The following is a 16,218-nucleotide window of genomic DNA, read 5'->3' on the forward strand; positions in this document are numbered from 1 at the left end:
GCCAATCCTCTATACGCTTAGATACGTTAACTGACCAATTGTAAACTTGCTACATTTTACTATTTTTATCTGCTAATTAAAGTTAAATAGCCTGTTTCTTGCTTACTGGATTACACAATGTTTAATTCGTTTCTATAGAACCACCAGTCTATAATCTATGTTTAAAGATAGCTTATTATAATGTTCGGATTCACGCACGAATCTCTTGCTTGTCCCTTTTTTTTTTAAAGGTTTTCGGGGTAAAATACGCGAATATTTCATTATTTCTTTTGTAATCAATAAAAATCCTATACATTTTAAATTATAAAATCGTCTAGACTTTCTATTATCTGGTTAGAATTAAGCGCTAATATATCTGGTAGTATCTAAGTGAAAAATCTTCGATAGAAGCCATATCTGTCTAGAAATAAATCGAGATAAAAGTCTTATTTATTGTAGTATTAAAATAATCAAAGTTTTATTAATGACTTAAAATATATGCAAGCCTATCTATGACTCACGACCGCATCCATTAGAAGTGTGGAGGTTTATAGGTTGGCTTTAAAAACGCAAAATTACCACCCTAATCAGTAATTGCATCCAAGCAACAAGTCCGATCTACCGTTCGAAGAGATTATATCTAGGATATTATCTTATCTTATGATACAACTAACCTCAGTAGTTTACTGTGGAGTGGACGTTGTACCAAGCACGCCTTAAAGTGTGGATTCATTAAAGGAGTCCACGTGTTATCCAAAAAAAAAAAAAGGGAAAAAAAAGGAGAGAAAAAATCCACCTCCTCTGGGAAAGAGGCTGAGCTTCTACCTGGTTACTTTATTTATAAAGGAAGAAGAAGATGTACGAAGAGAGATGGTCTGATTTCTACTATCCGACAGATAATCAGAACGATAATCAAGATTGTCAAAATTCTTTCCAATTTTTGAACTGCGATGCCAATGCTAATAATGAGGATTACTGGTGAGTTCGTCCTCTACTTTTCTTGCTTTTTTTTTAAAAAAATATACGGTTAATTCTTCTAAATACTTAATTTTTAGAGGGTCATTCCTTCTTCTCTGTAAATTTAATTTTTAATGGTTTAATTCGTCTAATAAGTCTAGATTATACTGCTTATGTACCAAATTCTATTTAAGTGGTGAAGTGAAGAATTTTAAACGCATTCTTAATAATTTATAGGCTAAGAAATCAATTTATAATTACCAAATTTAACAGGAACGAAGCCATTTTGTCATAGATAAAGTTAACTTAAACACGAGATCGATGAATGTTTAAGGGATCCGACTTGAAAAAAACAATAATAATGTAAGGAACTTGAAAGGTTTTTTAACGTATAAAGTATTTAATTTTCCTGTTAATTCAATTGTAAAATATATTATCAATAGAAAACTGCGAGCGAGCTGTAGAAAAATTAAAATATATAGGCCTATATACCCTATATATATATATATATACACACACGACAACGAGCGAATACGTTGCAAATCCTAGAAGAGATGATCGATTGGGGCTTAGAAATTTAAATCGTCTGCAGAAATACGGACCTTTCCTTCATCATCTTCATCTCTTCAAATTCAGAAGAGATTTTGAAGAGATGAAGATGATGAAGGAAGAGGAGGAGGAGGAGGAAGAGGAGATGATTTCCGTTAAAATTGTTTTAAATTTGTTACATCCTTTAGCCTTAATTATTAATTTCCCCCCTTAAGGAATGGGGTGAGTTATCTTAGGGGATGGAAAGAGGAAAAAAAGTATTTTTCGAAATACAAATTAAATACGATAAACACGGATCAGTTACGTTATCAAACGAAGCAAATATCAATCTGTGCAATCGTCTTCTGGTCTTTGATGCTTTTTATCTCGTTCCTTTTTCTTCGTATTGATCAAAGTCTAGCTTCGGTCATTACTTGATTTTATTGAGCAAAGTCTGATGCCTGTCTATCTGATAATTACCTTCAGAATATTATTATTATTATTATTATTTAAAGAGTAAGATTTTCTAATTCCATCCTCCCCCATAACTCGAGCATCTCTACGATTCGGATGTGATCCTTGTTAAAATCTTTCGTCTTACAGTTAGGAAGGGATGGAGGAAATGAAATTAAACAAGAGCGACAGGTGATAAAAGGCAAACAAAGAACATATGGTGCCATTTTTTACGTGCGATTCCATCCTAACTACGCTAGTTACCAACCAGGTGCTACTCTAATTCAGTAAACACGTTAAAATCCCCATCGAATTATGTATTTTAACCAGGAAAAAAATGGAAAATTTCACCTCTATTTACATCACAAATGAATTCAGATTTATGTATATAAAGACACGTAACAAAATTAAACACTGGCGTGTAAACAATTATATAAATATTTTAAAAAATTAATTTAAAGATTAAAAACAATACTTTTTTCTCTCTACGTACAGTAAATGCGAAGGATAGAAGACAATATGTAAAAATTCATCCCTTTTAGTTCTTCTTTCTCTTACCAGATGGCAGACGTGGCACGGGTGAGATGTCTTTAGGTGTTGTCGAAAAGTCACGAGAAGTTTAAGAATTGCAGTCGAGGAGAATAAAAATTCATTCATTTATAGTATTCCGCTTATCTTATGTATATACATAACACGGGATTACCTTTATAGATACAGGCCTATGTTTTGTATATATATATAAGCTTACATATATCGTGCATACCTGCAGTATTGTATTGTGTATGTGTATATTAATATTGTATTAAAAGATAATGCGATATACACTATACAAATATATCCCAACTTACCGTAAATTTGGTAATTAAACTTCTATTTGAGAACAAGGTAAACGTTTCCCCCCTAAATTACAGTAAATTCTTGTATTAATTCGGTGATAAATTCCACTTCCACGTAAAAGATTTTCTGCAACGTCCGACCTCCATCTTTGTTTATTGTGGTAATATTTCTTCATTTTTTCTAATGAGAGAGTTTAAATAAATTAAGGATCATCAGAAGATTGGCAAGAAGATGCTGCTCTTCATCCTAAAGTCTGTAAAGGGATACAGCCAGATCCTCATCCTATATTGGAAGTATTATAACCTGTATAGCACCCCTATTCCTTATTACTTAGAGATCCTATATACGGGAGCCGCAATAAGAGTTTTATCATACAAGAAAGCTCATCGGAGGGCCGAAAAATTGCCGAAATATATTGCGGTAACGAACACACTCCTAAACGAGATTCAACCTTATTTAAGTAGTATCGATCATACCAAACACTAACTTATGCTATACATTTGTTAGTAAATTAACAAGAACCGAGCGTTTAATGAGACGTAGATTGTTAGCAAGGTTTTTAAACGCAAAGCAAACATATAAAGGTCGCCCCGTGATCGATAATTTACTCGACAATGGCCCATCCATTAAACGATCAATCGAAGAAAAGAGCTCGCTACCTCACTCCTATTCGGTTCCACAACGACCAATACTGTGTGTTAATGTTTATTCCGATATCCGAACCACACGATAAAGGGGCCAAAAAAGAAAAAAAAGAAGAAGTCGAACGTTAATTTTCGAGATGGAGAACAAATAAATCTACAGGTTCGCTTATCTCTAGCATCGACGTGTGTATTATCTCATACCAGGGAGGGAATATTTAACACGTAAACACCTAACATCTTCTTGAACAAACTCCGACTGTACAGCCGTGTGTACAGCATCCGTACACCCCTCCTGGAGATAAAAATCGTAACGAAAAGTAAAATTAATAACGGCCATTTTGTAACGTCGCGTGATGGAGTAAGTTACATATAACACGTGTTTTGGCTGCGATTTGAGAACACGCGAAATGCTCATTCTCTAGAAGTGAACATGAGGGTTTAACTATGCCTACTAAGTGCCCGCATGTGTATTAAAAGACTATATCATATCTGTGTTCCAATGTATTTATAAATCGAAGCGTAAGGTGGGGTAGATTATGGGATTTCTTTTTGTGTTGTTGTGTGTAAAATCTAAAATGTTCGAGTATTTAATATGCCTTTTTACACACAGGCTTCTAAGTGTTTTTACACATCAGGCTTCTATACATTGATAAAGGGCTTCTGTTCGAGAATTTGAAGAATATAGATTAAAGGTAACTAAAACGGGTGATATTTGGTACAAAAAGAATGGGTTATCAGAAGAATTTAGGATTAAAGATGAAAAATTGAGAACGTTTAAAGGCGCGAAGATCGAAATCTTGCAATTCTTTGCCGTTCTGTGCGTAGAGAAACCAACGAAAATGTATAAAGTTATAGAATAGAAATTGTTTAAAGGTTCATCCTTGGAAAAGACACGGAGATTACATTAAATTTCGAAAGCGAATTAAACTTTCACCTCTCGAATTCTCACGTGCGAACAAACGAGAGAAGTCAGATCACGAATCTTGTTAAGACCCGCTGATGCTGAATCTCTTAATGGAAGTGAAAGCTGTAGACTATGGAGGGATGTGGATAAGTCCTCGTTCTGTCGGCGACGTGATGTGACTTTTACCTCTCTCTCTCTCTTTCTCTTTTCGTTCCTTCTGCCATTGGGACTGAAGTGTGTAGAGTCGAGTACTCTTCAGAACCGGTAGGGCCTCATTGTTCGAGACCGTATACATTAGTAGGCCTATACTAGCCTCTAGAGAGATCAAATATTGGTATAACGCTTAGCGGGTCCTAAATTCAACTTTTATTCCTGTACACTGTATGATTTAGGGCCTACAGGCTTTAACCTACGATTATCACACTTAATATTCCAATAATTTCGAGTGTTTCTGATGCAAGAATCCCATTGATCAATGTAATTTTCGGGCCTCTCTACAGCCTGAAAATTACCTTTGGAGCCTTCGTAGGTATGAAAATTAAACCTTTGAAATGTTATAAACCGGAAGATAACTTTGGAGGAAGGTCAATCCAGAAAACAGCAAAATTTACATGGGAAAGGGTGGAAAAACCGGAGAAAAAGTCGAATCTGTCAGCCGTAAGAGCAATTCTTAGAGGAGTGAAGCCGCATCTTCTCGTCCACAATAATTTTAAAAAAGAGCTTTAACGTCCCGTCATTAGCGGCTTTTATAAACGTCATCAACCACACGAAAATGACTTTTCCTAAACTTCATATACTTTCGTTGCGCTGTTTACAAATCGTCTTCACCCCGCATCGACCAATAGCCGTTCGATAACTGCAACGAAGGTTGTCATCTGTTAGGTAACCCACCAATAAGGAAGCTAGTAAACAGTAAAAGTCTCCACCCGTTCTAACTCCGCCTTTCGGTACCGGTTTGGGCGCGTGCTGACGGTACATGCTACTCAGAAGGACAACTGGACAGCACGTGCGGCTCTTTCTGTGGTATCATGGACAATCTGGCGTGGACATTCGAAACTTTCAAAATTCAAACTTAAAATAATTACGTATTTGTATTAAATATATAAACATTACAGCGGTTACAATAAGTTAACACTTAAAAAAACTGAGAACTTTAAAACTCCATTTTTAAGATGAAGAACCACAAAATGAGCGGTGGTAACGGTGTAAAATCGACAGGTTTTAGTGTTCGGGATATTTTGGACTTACCGGATGTTAAATCTCCTTGCAGCGCCGTCAGGAGCACCCTGGTAACTTCGGCCAGTCGTGGCACCCTTTCTCCTATAGCCTACACAGCCTGCAACATGATTGGCACCGAAAATCCCTTTGGAAGATGGATACCTGACGTTCTGTGTTACTCCACATTACGTAAGTACACGTTATTTTTCTTAATCCTTGAGTTAAAAACGGGCGTTTCTATTCGTGTCCTTCTTCAACATCCTTCACGCTCCTACTAAATCATAACCACAAGGAACGTGAAGATCCATCACGTAGCAAAGCCGATGAATACACTTACAAGAATTCAGTCAAACTAGTAATTTGGAGCCACAATATGGTCGAAACTCGAGTCTAGTTGAGGGAATTCAGTTAATAGATTAAATATTGCCAGACGAATTAATAAATTCTTAAAATTTAGTAGATTATGCGGAAAGCAATGCGTTAAATCTTGTAGTTGCGGTTCACCCCGATAGTTATCGATTCGTAGCTTACTACTTGCGGTTTGTACATTAGAAAATTGATTTTAATGCGGAGAATTTTGAGTAGATTAACTTCCTCGTAACTAGTTCCATTAGAAACAGTCTGGAAATTTCGATAATAAGTCAATTTACGGCAAAGAATCGACTTTATAGAAGACGAGAAACGTAGGATCGATGAGACCGATCATCAGAGATTTTGGCATTTCTCAAATCGCCATCATCACGTAAACAACTGCGGGTGGTAGAGGAGCTACAGGCTAATTTAGATCCGTACCTAGAAATTAATATCGATCGAGAGTGGGTAGAGAAGCGACGAATGGAGAGAGATTCATCATTGTCACTTTTTGCTCCAAGTTCTCACTGCCGCAGTTTTCTTCTCTTTATTGCTTATAAAAATACGTCAGCGGAAATTTCGGCAGAAGAGATTGCTTTTAAGCCCGGGGATGTTCTCCACTTCTATAGTTGGGGTCTCGTAAAAAAGCCTCTTTATCCTTCCAAATGGAACTCAAATTCTTCGATAAAGATCCACACTCGGAGGCCAGAGATGCCATCGTATTTTCTTCTCTTGCATCTACCAGGGTATACATCACCTAACCATTTACCTTTCGCCTAATTTTTCCTGGTAGAAACTTCTCCTTCCTAAATGCTACCTTGGCGATAAATGGGGATGAGAAATGACCCCGATGCTCGAATTTTAACATGGAGTAGAATCTGAGAACCAAAATTATAGCTTATCTCGCAGTTGCATAGCTTCGTACCTTCCACAGTTAATGTTTTCTACGGAACGTAACTGACATTTCTTATAACATTTGACACGAAACACGACATAAACATGCCTTACGGGATTTATATTAATATATACGTGTGTGTGTACTTTGAAAAAACAGGCGATAAATATGGATTGTAACGTGGCAAATCCTGTTTTGACAGTTTGACAATGTGAAGTTCCTTTAAGAAATGATTTAGTTTTAAAGAAATGCGTATATATTTTTTTCTAAATATATCTCAAACCTCTGACGTTAAGTCATTTATTGTATAATATATCTTGAGAGTAGGTATAGGCCTAGAACGGTGGCGTTAACTTAAATACATCTAGTGGTGGCGTTAACTTAAATACAAACTAGTATAAAATGAATTAAAATTATAAGAATTTATAATTATAATTATAAGAAGTTTATTCAAACTTCTAAAGATTGGAGGAACTGTTTGAAATCCTTTACAAAAGTGTTCTGATCCTTACAGGCCTAAGGAGGAGAGCGTAGACGAAGACAAAGTGAATCAGAAAACGAATAAAATCCATTATAAAGGAGGTTTTAATCAAAATTTTTCCTTAGTAAATTGTTTTTAGCAATGTTTTCTCGCAAGTAAAGCATTTGATCGAGCTTAAAGTTGTATTTTAGATACAGCAAACCGTTTCTAATTCGGTCTTCGAAAGGATTATGCCTCAAAATTGAAGCATATTTCAATACCCCAATTCATTTCGTTTTAAATGAAGGAAGGCCTCTATCTTTAAGTAATTTTTATTACTAAAAGTCTTCATTTGTAAGATTTATCTTCAAAAATCTCTCGTGTAACAGTAAGTTCTCAATTGAGTTAAGTCCAGTAACGAGGATAGCCTACTGACTTTCCATAAAACACCCAAAGAGGGACCATTTACTATAGGTAGAGGGGCGATTTGTTTCGGGTTTCACAAGAAAGAAAAAGAACCATAAAGACCTTTTGTCTTCCATAACGAAAATGACTAACGTCCCGTCTCCTCCCTTAGGCTGCTCTACTACTTTTTATTTTAACTTGGAGCCGGCCATTCTTCTCGGTGCGAGCTGGTTTTAGTTCCTAAATAAATATGAGAGGGCCGAATTTTTTCAGGGAAAAATCACGCGATTAATTTATCCCGAAAAGTTGGAGCTACTAGGAGATGTTTGTAGATGTAACCTAGTTTTGTAAGAGTTTTAGAGGCAGACATCCGTGAAGAATAGATCCATAGAGAGAGAGAGAGAGAGAGGCCGAATCTGCTTGTACTGATAAGACTTGGCCGACCTCTTGCAGCAGGGCCGAATTATCGCGTTTTGGAAGAGAGATCAATGTTACAGACGTATGTTAGAAAAGAATGGACATTGTCGCATCCAAGACGATCGAAAGCCAAACCTTTGTCTCTGATAAATTTTCATCATTCTGTAAACTATCGACCCTCCTTTCTCATAGCAGATGTCTGATATTGTTTCAAACTCTCTCTCTATCTGTTCAATTCGTTCTTCCCGAATACCATCGACTGAATTTTTGTCGATAAGCTGACAATTTGTCTGTCAAACCGCCAACTGGGCCAAGGGCTAATTTACATACTAGATAAGTATATCTTTCGGGAAACGGCCATTCTTTAGCCGAAGAGATAACTTAAACTTCTGAAAAGTAAAAAAAAAAAAAAGTTTCGCCCCTCTTCGTTGTATGGTGCGCTAGAAATGCTCTTAATTTTCGTGAAATTCTGATGAAAAAGTTGTAACACTCGATCCTTCTCGACCCTATCTGCATGGACTAGGAGCCGAATCCGTTAATCTACAAGGGATTTGAACAACAGATGCTTCCGAATACCTAGCGAGATATAACGTCTTTTTTACCAAAAAATGATGTTAAAACCCCCGAAAAATTGGGTTATACTTAAAAAACGTCTAATTTTTAATAAATTTTTATACACTTCATCCGAAGGGTTTCTAGAAATCCATAGACACAGAACTCTTCTTGAGGTCTTCCTCACTTTTTAAAAAGGGAAACCCTCGAGTTGACTGAATTAAATTATTATGTTTCCAGATAGTTTGCGGTTTGCAGACCGTTCCATTGCAACAAATCATCCATTATCTATCCACTAATGACTATATTTAGCCAACTGTATTTGAAGTAAACAGGAAAGTTTCCTTTCCCAGTTACGCTCGATGGCTTTCCGAAACGTGCAATTTCACCAAAATGCTCTAGTTCCTGAGAGAACGGCGCTCGAGAAAAGGCCCCTTTATATCGATTCCAACAGGCCTCAATTTGTTACAAGTCACTACAACAGGAAGATTAATTAACATTCTGAAAATTCTTGAAGGATTCGAGTGTTTCTTTATCATTTGTGGTTTTAACTCGAGATGCTTCAAGAGCCGTACCTCCTAATCGGTAGGCACTCATTCTAACTCTCTAAATTTAGAGAAGATTCGAAGATTATGTTAATTTTCAGTAGAAAATTCGCGATTCATCACTTAAATCCTTCAGATTTCTTAAAAATTTCACCTTTATCTCCGGCCTAAACTCAAACTCGCTGTAATCTTCTACCTCTAGAAACAAATTCTGATGGCCTTTCCATAAGAGCAATTCCCAATTTACTCGATTCTTAAGCTCGATGACGACAGAATCGCAATTTATATTCAATCAAATATTAATTTGCTGATGGCATCGCTTGACTTAATTGCTTGTAAAATTTGCTCTCGAATACCTATACGGTAATTCTTCCCTGTTTCTTATTATTAAATCAAAGTCTAGGATGGGTGCCACAGTTTGCTACAGTAATTCCTTGATAAATCTAATCGTGGGATAACGCAAACGATGTCGAAATAGGCGAGGATGGAGGGTCAAAGTGGTTAAGAGAACCAAAAATTCGGGCAATTAAGGCTTATTTTTAGCAACCTAGACCCATCGTTGGGATGATGGGATCGTAAAAGGGCTTTTGTGAGCGCCGTATCGATTACTGAGCTTTTATGTTACGCATTGTGCACCTCTTTACTAAGAATATCCCGATGTCGTAAAGGTTTTACGACAAGCAAAGGATGGTTCTACCCTCCACGCAACCTGTAGCCTACGTACGAATTTATATTTACGATTTTAAACAGATTTATCACTAAGAATTCCTACTTAAACCCATCCGGATCGAGGCCTACCTGTATTTCCTGTAGGCCTAGAAGACTTTGATAATCAACCGTGGTATATATACCCTGTGCCAATCTAACAACATACAATATACAATAGATTTTGATTGCTTCAAGCTTTTTGAAATGAAGTCTTAAAGCGTGATACGAGACAGAGCAAATTTATATGTAAAATATATAGGGTGGCCCAAAAGCTAGTTAACCGTATCTTGTACCGGAGTTCAGAATAACGCGTATTTGCTTCACAAAATCGATGGAAACGTAATTAAATTGTAGTTAGTGTTTAAGTATTTAACTTAGCAGTTTAGTTTTTGTGGTGGTCATCTGACTTTTGGACCACCCGTGTATGTTACGCCTACGTAAAGTAAACCTAACACATAAAATTATTACTGTTTATGAGGTAAATATTCTACCCCATTGTCGACAATGGTTCCTAAATTAACTAACAACGTTTAACTAAATTTAAGTTTTCGGTATTAAACTTAACTAAACACAATTAACCACTTAATTAATTATTTTTAAACTTGAAAAAAGTTTAATTAAACTATTTAAATTAAGATTTTTGACAAAGAAACTTTACGAAATTCGCTCGAATCTTTCCGCCAAACTTCATTAGATTAACACAAAATTAAAATGCGAAGGATGAAGCAAATTCATATCCCTTCTTACGCTTAAAAAAACTATTTAATTAGGCTATTTACGCGCGAATTTCACGTTTAATTAACGTTTTGAGTATAGAAACTTCGTAGCGTTTTACGTGGTTCCCTTCAGAAACTCGTAAGGTTAACTTTAAATGCGAAGAATGCAACAAATTAACGGATTTTAAATTTAATAAACGTGTAATTAAATTATTGACCAGCGAATCTTACGTTTCTATAAAGGAACTTCACAAGAGATTCTCTCAATGGAACTTCGACAGATTCGTGAGATTCTTCACAGAACTTCGCACCATTCTTTTCGGGAGATTGGAATTAAACTAAAATACGAAGAATTCATTAAATAAAAACCATTTTACTAAACGTGGATCTCCCTCGCAGCAACTTCACAAGATCCGTTCGCCAATGAATTTCAGAAAACCCAACGTTAATTACGCGAATTTCAAAGAAAATCCAATTCTTCGCCTTACGAAACAACAAATATACAAACCGAAATCATCAACACCAGCATCACTATCAAGATTTCGATAGGCGGTAAAACGTCACACACATACACATCGACGTCAATAAACACAAACTACTAAAAATAGGAGGAAAAAATATTTTAAAAAATTACAAAAAACACCATTCCTCGAGCCGCATTTTAAAGTGAGAGATGCTTTTCTTTCGAGTGATTTCGTTACTGTTGTTACCTCCAGTCCGAGATATCTTAATTAGTTAATTAGGCATATATCTCGTCGGTCTGCACGAAAGAATCTGCCTTTATCAATCAAATTGATACTTAAACAACCCTGATAAAATCTTATAAATCCACATAACAACCGATCGAAGCCGAGCGAACTCTCTCTCTCTTTTTTTTTCCCCCTTCTTCTTCTTTTTTTTTTAAAGATGGAAAAGCTCATTTACTCTTATACCCGCATTTTTCTTTATTGTGCCATTACGTTTAATGGAAATAACCGAGGGGAAAAAAATTAGTTATACATCCATTAAGAAGCGGCAACCGCTTTTAATCACGTGATCGCACAGTTACCATCGAGAAGAGATTGTCTACAATCTTTGGCCAACTCTGCCTTATCGGATGACACTAGAAGTTCTTGATTTTAAGTTAAATTTCTCTGGAAATTAAGGGTTTTTTTTAGTAATCCCGAGTCTTCGGCCATTCTTCTATAATTATTTGAGTACAAAATTTTCATTCTATCCCCCCTTGTGATGATAGAGTCGTTACAATTAAGGGTATTCTTCTTGTTTTTTTATTTCGTATCTTGCATTGGGCATAGAATTTCCTTTAAATTTTTCCAGAAAATACGTTGTATACCCCAGAAAAAGTTAGGGAATCGTTAAGTTTACCAGAGAAATTCTACAAATTTACATAATTTTTAACGAATTTCGGTAATAAAATGCGAATAAACTAGGCTAGGACCAAATTAAGGGCCTTCTGTACGTTGTAAGTTAAGGCCGGTCGCGGCGTGGAGCCGTAACATATAGAAGGCCTTCCGCATTCACTAAATAACCATAAATTTAGAAGCTCGACGAGCGCAGCTGCATCAGGTTCTAAATCTGTATTTTGTCCGCGCGTAAATCCCCGAAGTGGGTACGCGATTAAAATCGAATTGCTGGCGGGTACTTTGGTGTTTCAGAATTTAGGAAATTAATCAAATTTTAGGGAATTTTTAAGGTTATTTTTTGCAGAAACTAACCGATATTTCCGTTTTTCCACAGCCGCCATCAACCATTTGGGCATCGAGACCGCACCCGTATCCAATTCGGACAGGGAAGACGACCTGTTGTCCACCACCAGCGTGTCTCCGGTGGACTTGCAACCCCCCAGCGATCCCGTACCCGTACCTCCTCCCGCCGTGGCACCTTCGCCCCACCAGGCATCGCCGGCTCTACCCACAGAAGCGGTGGCAGATCCGTCCCTGTCCCATCAACCCAAACTCAACCTCAACCTCTCCCTTCTGGCCAACGACAGCTCTTCGGGTCTGGCACTCAGGACTAACGGAGAGATGGGTGCTGCCTCCGCATCCTCCGACTCCTATTCGGCAATCAGAGAAGAAGAGGTCCTCCCGGAGAACGAGGAGCAGAATTCGGACGGTCACAGCGGCGACACCACTTCCCAAAACGGCGATCAACCCCCCAAAAAACGTAAGAGGCGCGTGCTCTTCTCCAAGGCTCAAACGTACGAGCTGGAAAGACGCTTCAGGCAGCAACGTTATCTGTCGGCTCCCGAACGAGAACACTTGGCCAGCATCATCCGGCTGACCCCCACTCAAGTCAAAATCTGGTTCCAGAACCACCGCTACAAGACCAAGAGGGCGAGGCAGGAGAAGGGACTGGACGTCAACCCCTTACCTTCGCCTCGTCGCGTGGCCGTACCCGTTCTGGTCAGGGACGGAAAGCCTTGCCAACCCCCCGTAGGGGGCAAGAACGTTCAGGAAGCGGGAGGGCCCCAGCTACAGACTGCCGTGTCCCTGCCTTCGGTGGCCACCATGGCGGGTTTGGGCACCGTAGGATCCTTCGGAATGAACGTGGTGGCACCCAACTATCCCCTGATCCACCAACCGCGATGGTGGTGACTGTGACGTTACCGGAAAGCTTCACCAGTGCCTTTTTATCACTGCACACAAGTTTTTATCCCGACGACTCAAAAAATAAACTCAGGACTAAAGGTTAAAGGTTATAATTTATAAACCTGAAGATACGACTGTTCGAATCGTTTAAGACAATTATTCTTAAGCTCCGTGGAGAGCGGAAGCGTCGAATTTGGTTCCAAAATATTCCAAAATAACGAAAAGAAAAAGAAAAGAATTCAAAAATTCTGCTAGTCATCTTCACCGTTCGAAACTCTAGTCAGCTTCAATAATACTTTCGAGTGTACATATGCTATAACAAAACGACCGGAAACACTACGAAATGAATAATTATCCGCAAGATTCTCCTTCAGAGAACACTCTTCACATCCGAACAAAGCTAAAGAGTCACTTCTGAAGACTATAAAACATCCAAAAAATTAATTTTAGAAGCTCTCATCTTAGAATTTTCATCCGCATCACTAGCATCTTTGTGTTCCAGGTGATGTTTCGCGTATTGTTTTATCGTTTCCCTTTATTCCCTACGCATTTATTTGTAAAGCATGCATTTAGTTTCTTTTTTTTTACTCTCTTTCTTACGGTTTCTTTGCATTTAATTTCGTTTTAATAGTCTCATTGGCGTCGAACGGACCGACTCCTTCCGAAACTCGCTGGATTTCGATTTAAATTATTTTTCAGACGTAACTAATTCCTAGCTAAGGATGCAGATAAGGAGCTAAATTAAGACGAGGGATACTGGGGGGTGGGGGAGTGAGCCTTTGGTTAATCGAAAGTGTTACGTCATACACAAAAACTTAATTTCCAAGAGATTCGAGCACTACGGCACTCCTTTTGTGTTACTTAAAGCACCAAAAAAGCGTTTGAAAACAGCGGTTTAACAAGAGACGAACTGATTGATGGAGCTACTTAACAAGATTCCTTTGTCACCATCCAAGAGTTCGAACACGCTCCTTTCAAAGCGCGGAAGTTTACCTCGGGCAACTGCAAACTTCTCCTTTCACCCCCACACAGTAAGGAAGTTTTGCAAACAAGAAACCGGAGGAGGAACGAAGGGGGAAGAGAGGGAGAGACAGAGAGAGAGAGAGAGGAGGTGTTTTAATAATTTGCAAAGACAAAAACCAATGCTTCTGCTCCTCTGATCCCTGGCGGCTATACCCTGTTAGATAAGGCTGTTTAACGCATCCGGTTGTCGGTAAGATAAGGCTCAGCAATAACTAGACACTTGCTTCCGATCATTCGTTTACCCCTCGTTTTGTTAACATCGGACCCGAGCTCCTCTCTACTTCCTCCCCCTACCTCCCCCCTTTCGTCTAATGGCCCAGGCGCTTTTTAATTTCCATCCAAACTTTCCCCCTCCTGGATGCCTTAAACCATCTGGCCGTATTTTTATCGGATAAAACGTCGGCGCCAGCAGTTAACAGTTCCTGCGAGGTAGAGGTTGTGGCACATCCCTAGGCCCGTGTGGCTGTTTAATAAGAATCGCATCGATTGTGGCAAAACCCTTTTCTTCCACAGATTATGGCTCCGGAATGAAAGGAAAGCTTTGATTAGGCCGAGACGTGACGGATTTTTTTCTGTATTTTAATGCCAAAAAAAACACCCTTTCCTCCTCGCTGACCGACCGGAATTTCGGTTTCCATCCAAATTTAAATTGGCACGACCCAAAATTCACTAAAAATTTGACCGGTTTCTCTTTCCTCCTCGCTCGGGACGAGATGACAAAATTAAACATCAGACCCCCCTCCTCCCGCATAATTTTGCTCCTTAAGAAATTAGGAAACTTCGGGACACATCACGAGTTCCAAAAGTTTCGTTTAGGTCTAATTTAGGACCATCTTTCAGCCAATTTTTTGTCTTTCCAAAGCGTGAAAGATAGATCGAAACGACCTTCTACCATCCGTAACTAGTAATAGTTAGATATAGCTAACGTCTACTGTTATTTGTGCGTGAAAAGTTTAAAAAAAAGTACGTTAGGTATATCAAAAATAAAAGATAAAAATACAATAAAATAAAATGTTTTCTTAGCATGTTAATCGCAAGTTTAAAAGTTGTACATTATTTGAAGAGTGCGAGGAGACGAAATCGTGTACATAACTCTGTAAACGATTATCAAATTGTGTAACTTGTTGTCTGAACGGAAGCGTTCTAATGTAGACATGTTATATCCAAAAAAAAAGAAAGAAAGTCAATAAATAATGTAGTCAATAAAATTATTACGTTTTCTTGTCACAGAAGGGATACAACAATAGATTTCGAGACACATCTTACCATACGCGAGTCATTCGGCATCTCCGGATTTCTGCTGGATTTCCTTTAGAAAAAATGGGATTAAATACTTTAAAAACAGTTTTAAAATGTATATAAATTATAAAATAAACAATATAGTTTGAAATTAACCCATTTATACGGTTTATAATAGAGTAATCTTAAATTGAATCGTTGACTACATCCGAAGATGTCGATTGGGAGTGATGTTTTCGCTGCATTCTGGTGTAATTTTCTTTATAAAATTGGGATTAAATAGTTGAGAAATTGTTTAAATGTGGATAAATTGTGAGATATTTTATATTATAATTACTTTTATAACATCGCGTGACGAATCTAAATTGATAACCAAGAGAGAAGGATTATAAGAGACTGCGTAAGTGATAACTTATATCAATTTTGAAATTATATATTATTCTGCGGAATTTGTGGTTAGCCCGGGTGTAGGCCACACCTAATCAATCAATTTAGAGTTAATTCGGTTTTATATTATAATTCGACAGCGCAAATAAACAAAAACAACCCTCGATAAAACCTAATTGTTGTTATTATTATTGATTCGTATTCTCTACGCATAATCGAGGTTTGTCGTAGTTATTCTGCGTTATAAACGGGTATTAATTGTGTGGCGCTCGACGACGTTGGTCTATACTTTTACCCCTATTTAATATTTAAGTTTTAGTGTTAAAATAATGGAAAATTATCTCGGTTTACTCGACTGTTCGAGTGCTCGATCACCATCGATCTTTTCGGCGTTAAGTAGACGAAGTAAATA

The 16,218-nt window shown here is 37.6% G+C and overlaps 1 protein-coding gene across 1 annotated transcript; it reads left to right on the forward strand.

The window, feature by feature from the left end:
- Positions 1-593: 593 nt before the first annotated feature.
- On the forward strand, positions 594-15,391 carry LOC111621121 (homeobox protein Hox-A3-like). The gene is made up of 3 exons (XM_023363193.1): positions 594-957; positions 5,573-5,709; positions 12,307-15,391. Exons 1-3 carry the CDS (start codon positions 836-838, stop codon positions 13,161-13,163), a joined length of 1,116 nt encoding a protein of 371 aa, XP_023218961.1. The 5' UTR covers positions 594-835; the 3' UTR covers positions 13,164-15,391.
- The last annotated feature ends 827 nt before the right edge of the window (positions 15,392-16,218 follow it).

This window comes from Centruroides sculpturatus, unplaced genomic scaffold, assembly GCF_000671375.1.
Source record: "Centruroides sculpturatus isolate CEXI.00-Female unplaced genomic scaffold, Cexi_2.0 scaffold284, whole genome shotgun sequence".
Classification (NCBI taxonomy): domain Eukaryota; kingdom Metazoa; phylum Arthropoda; class Arachnida; order Scorpiones; family Buthidae; genus Centruroides; species Centruroides sculpturatus.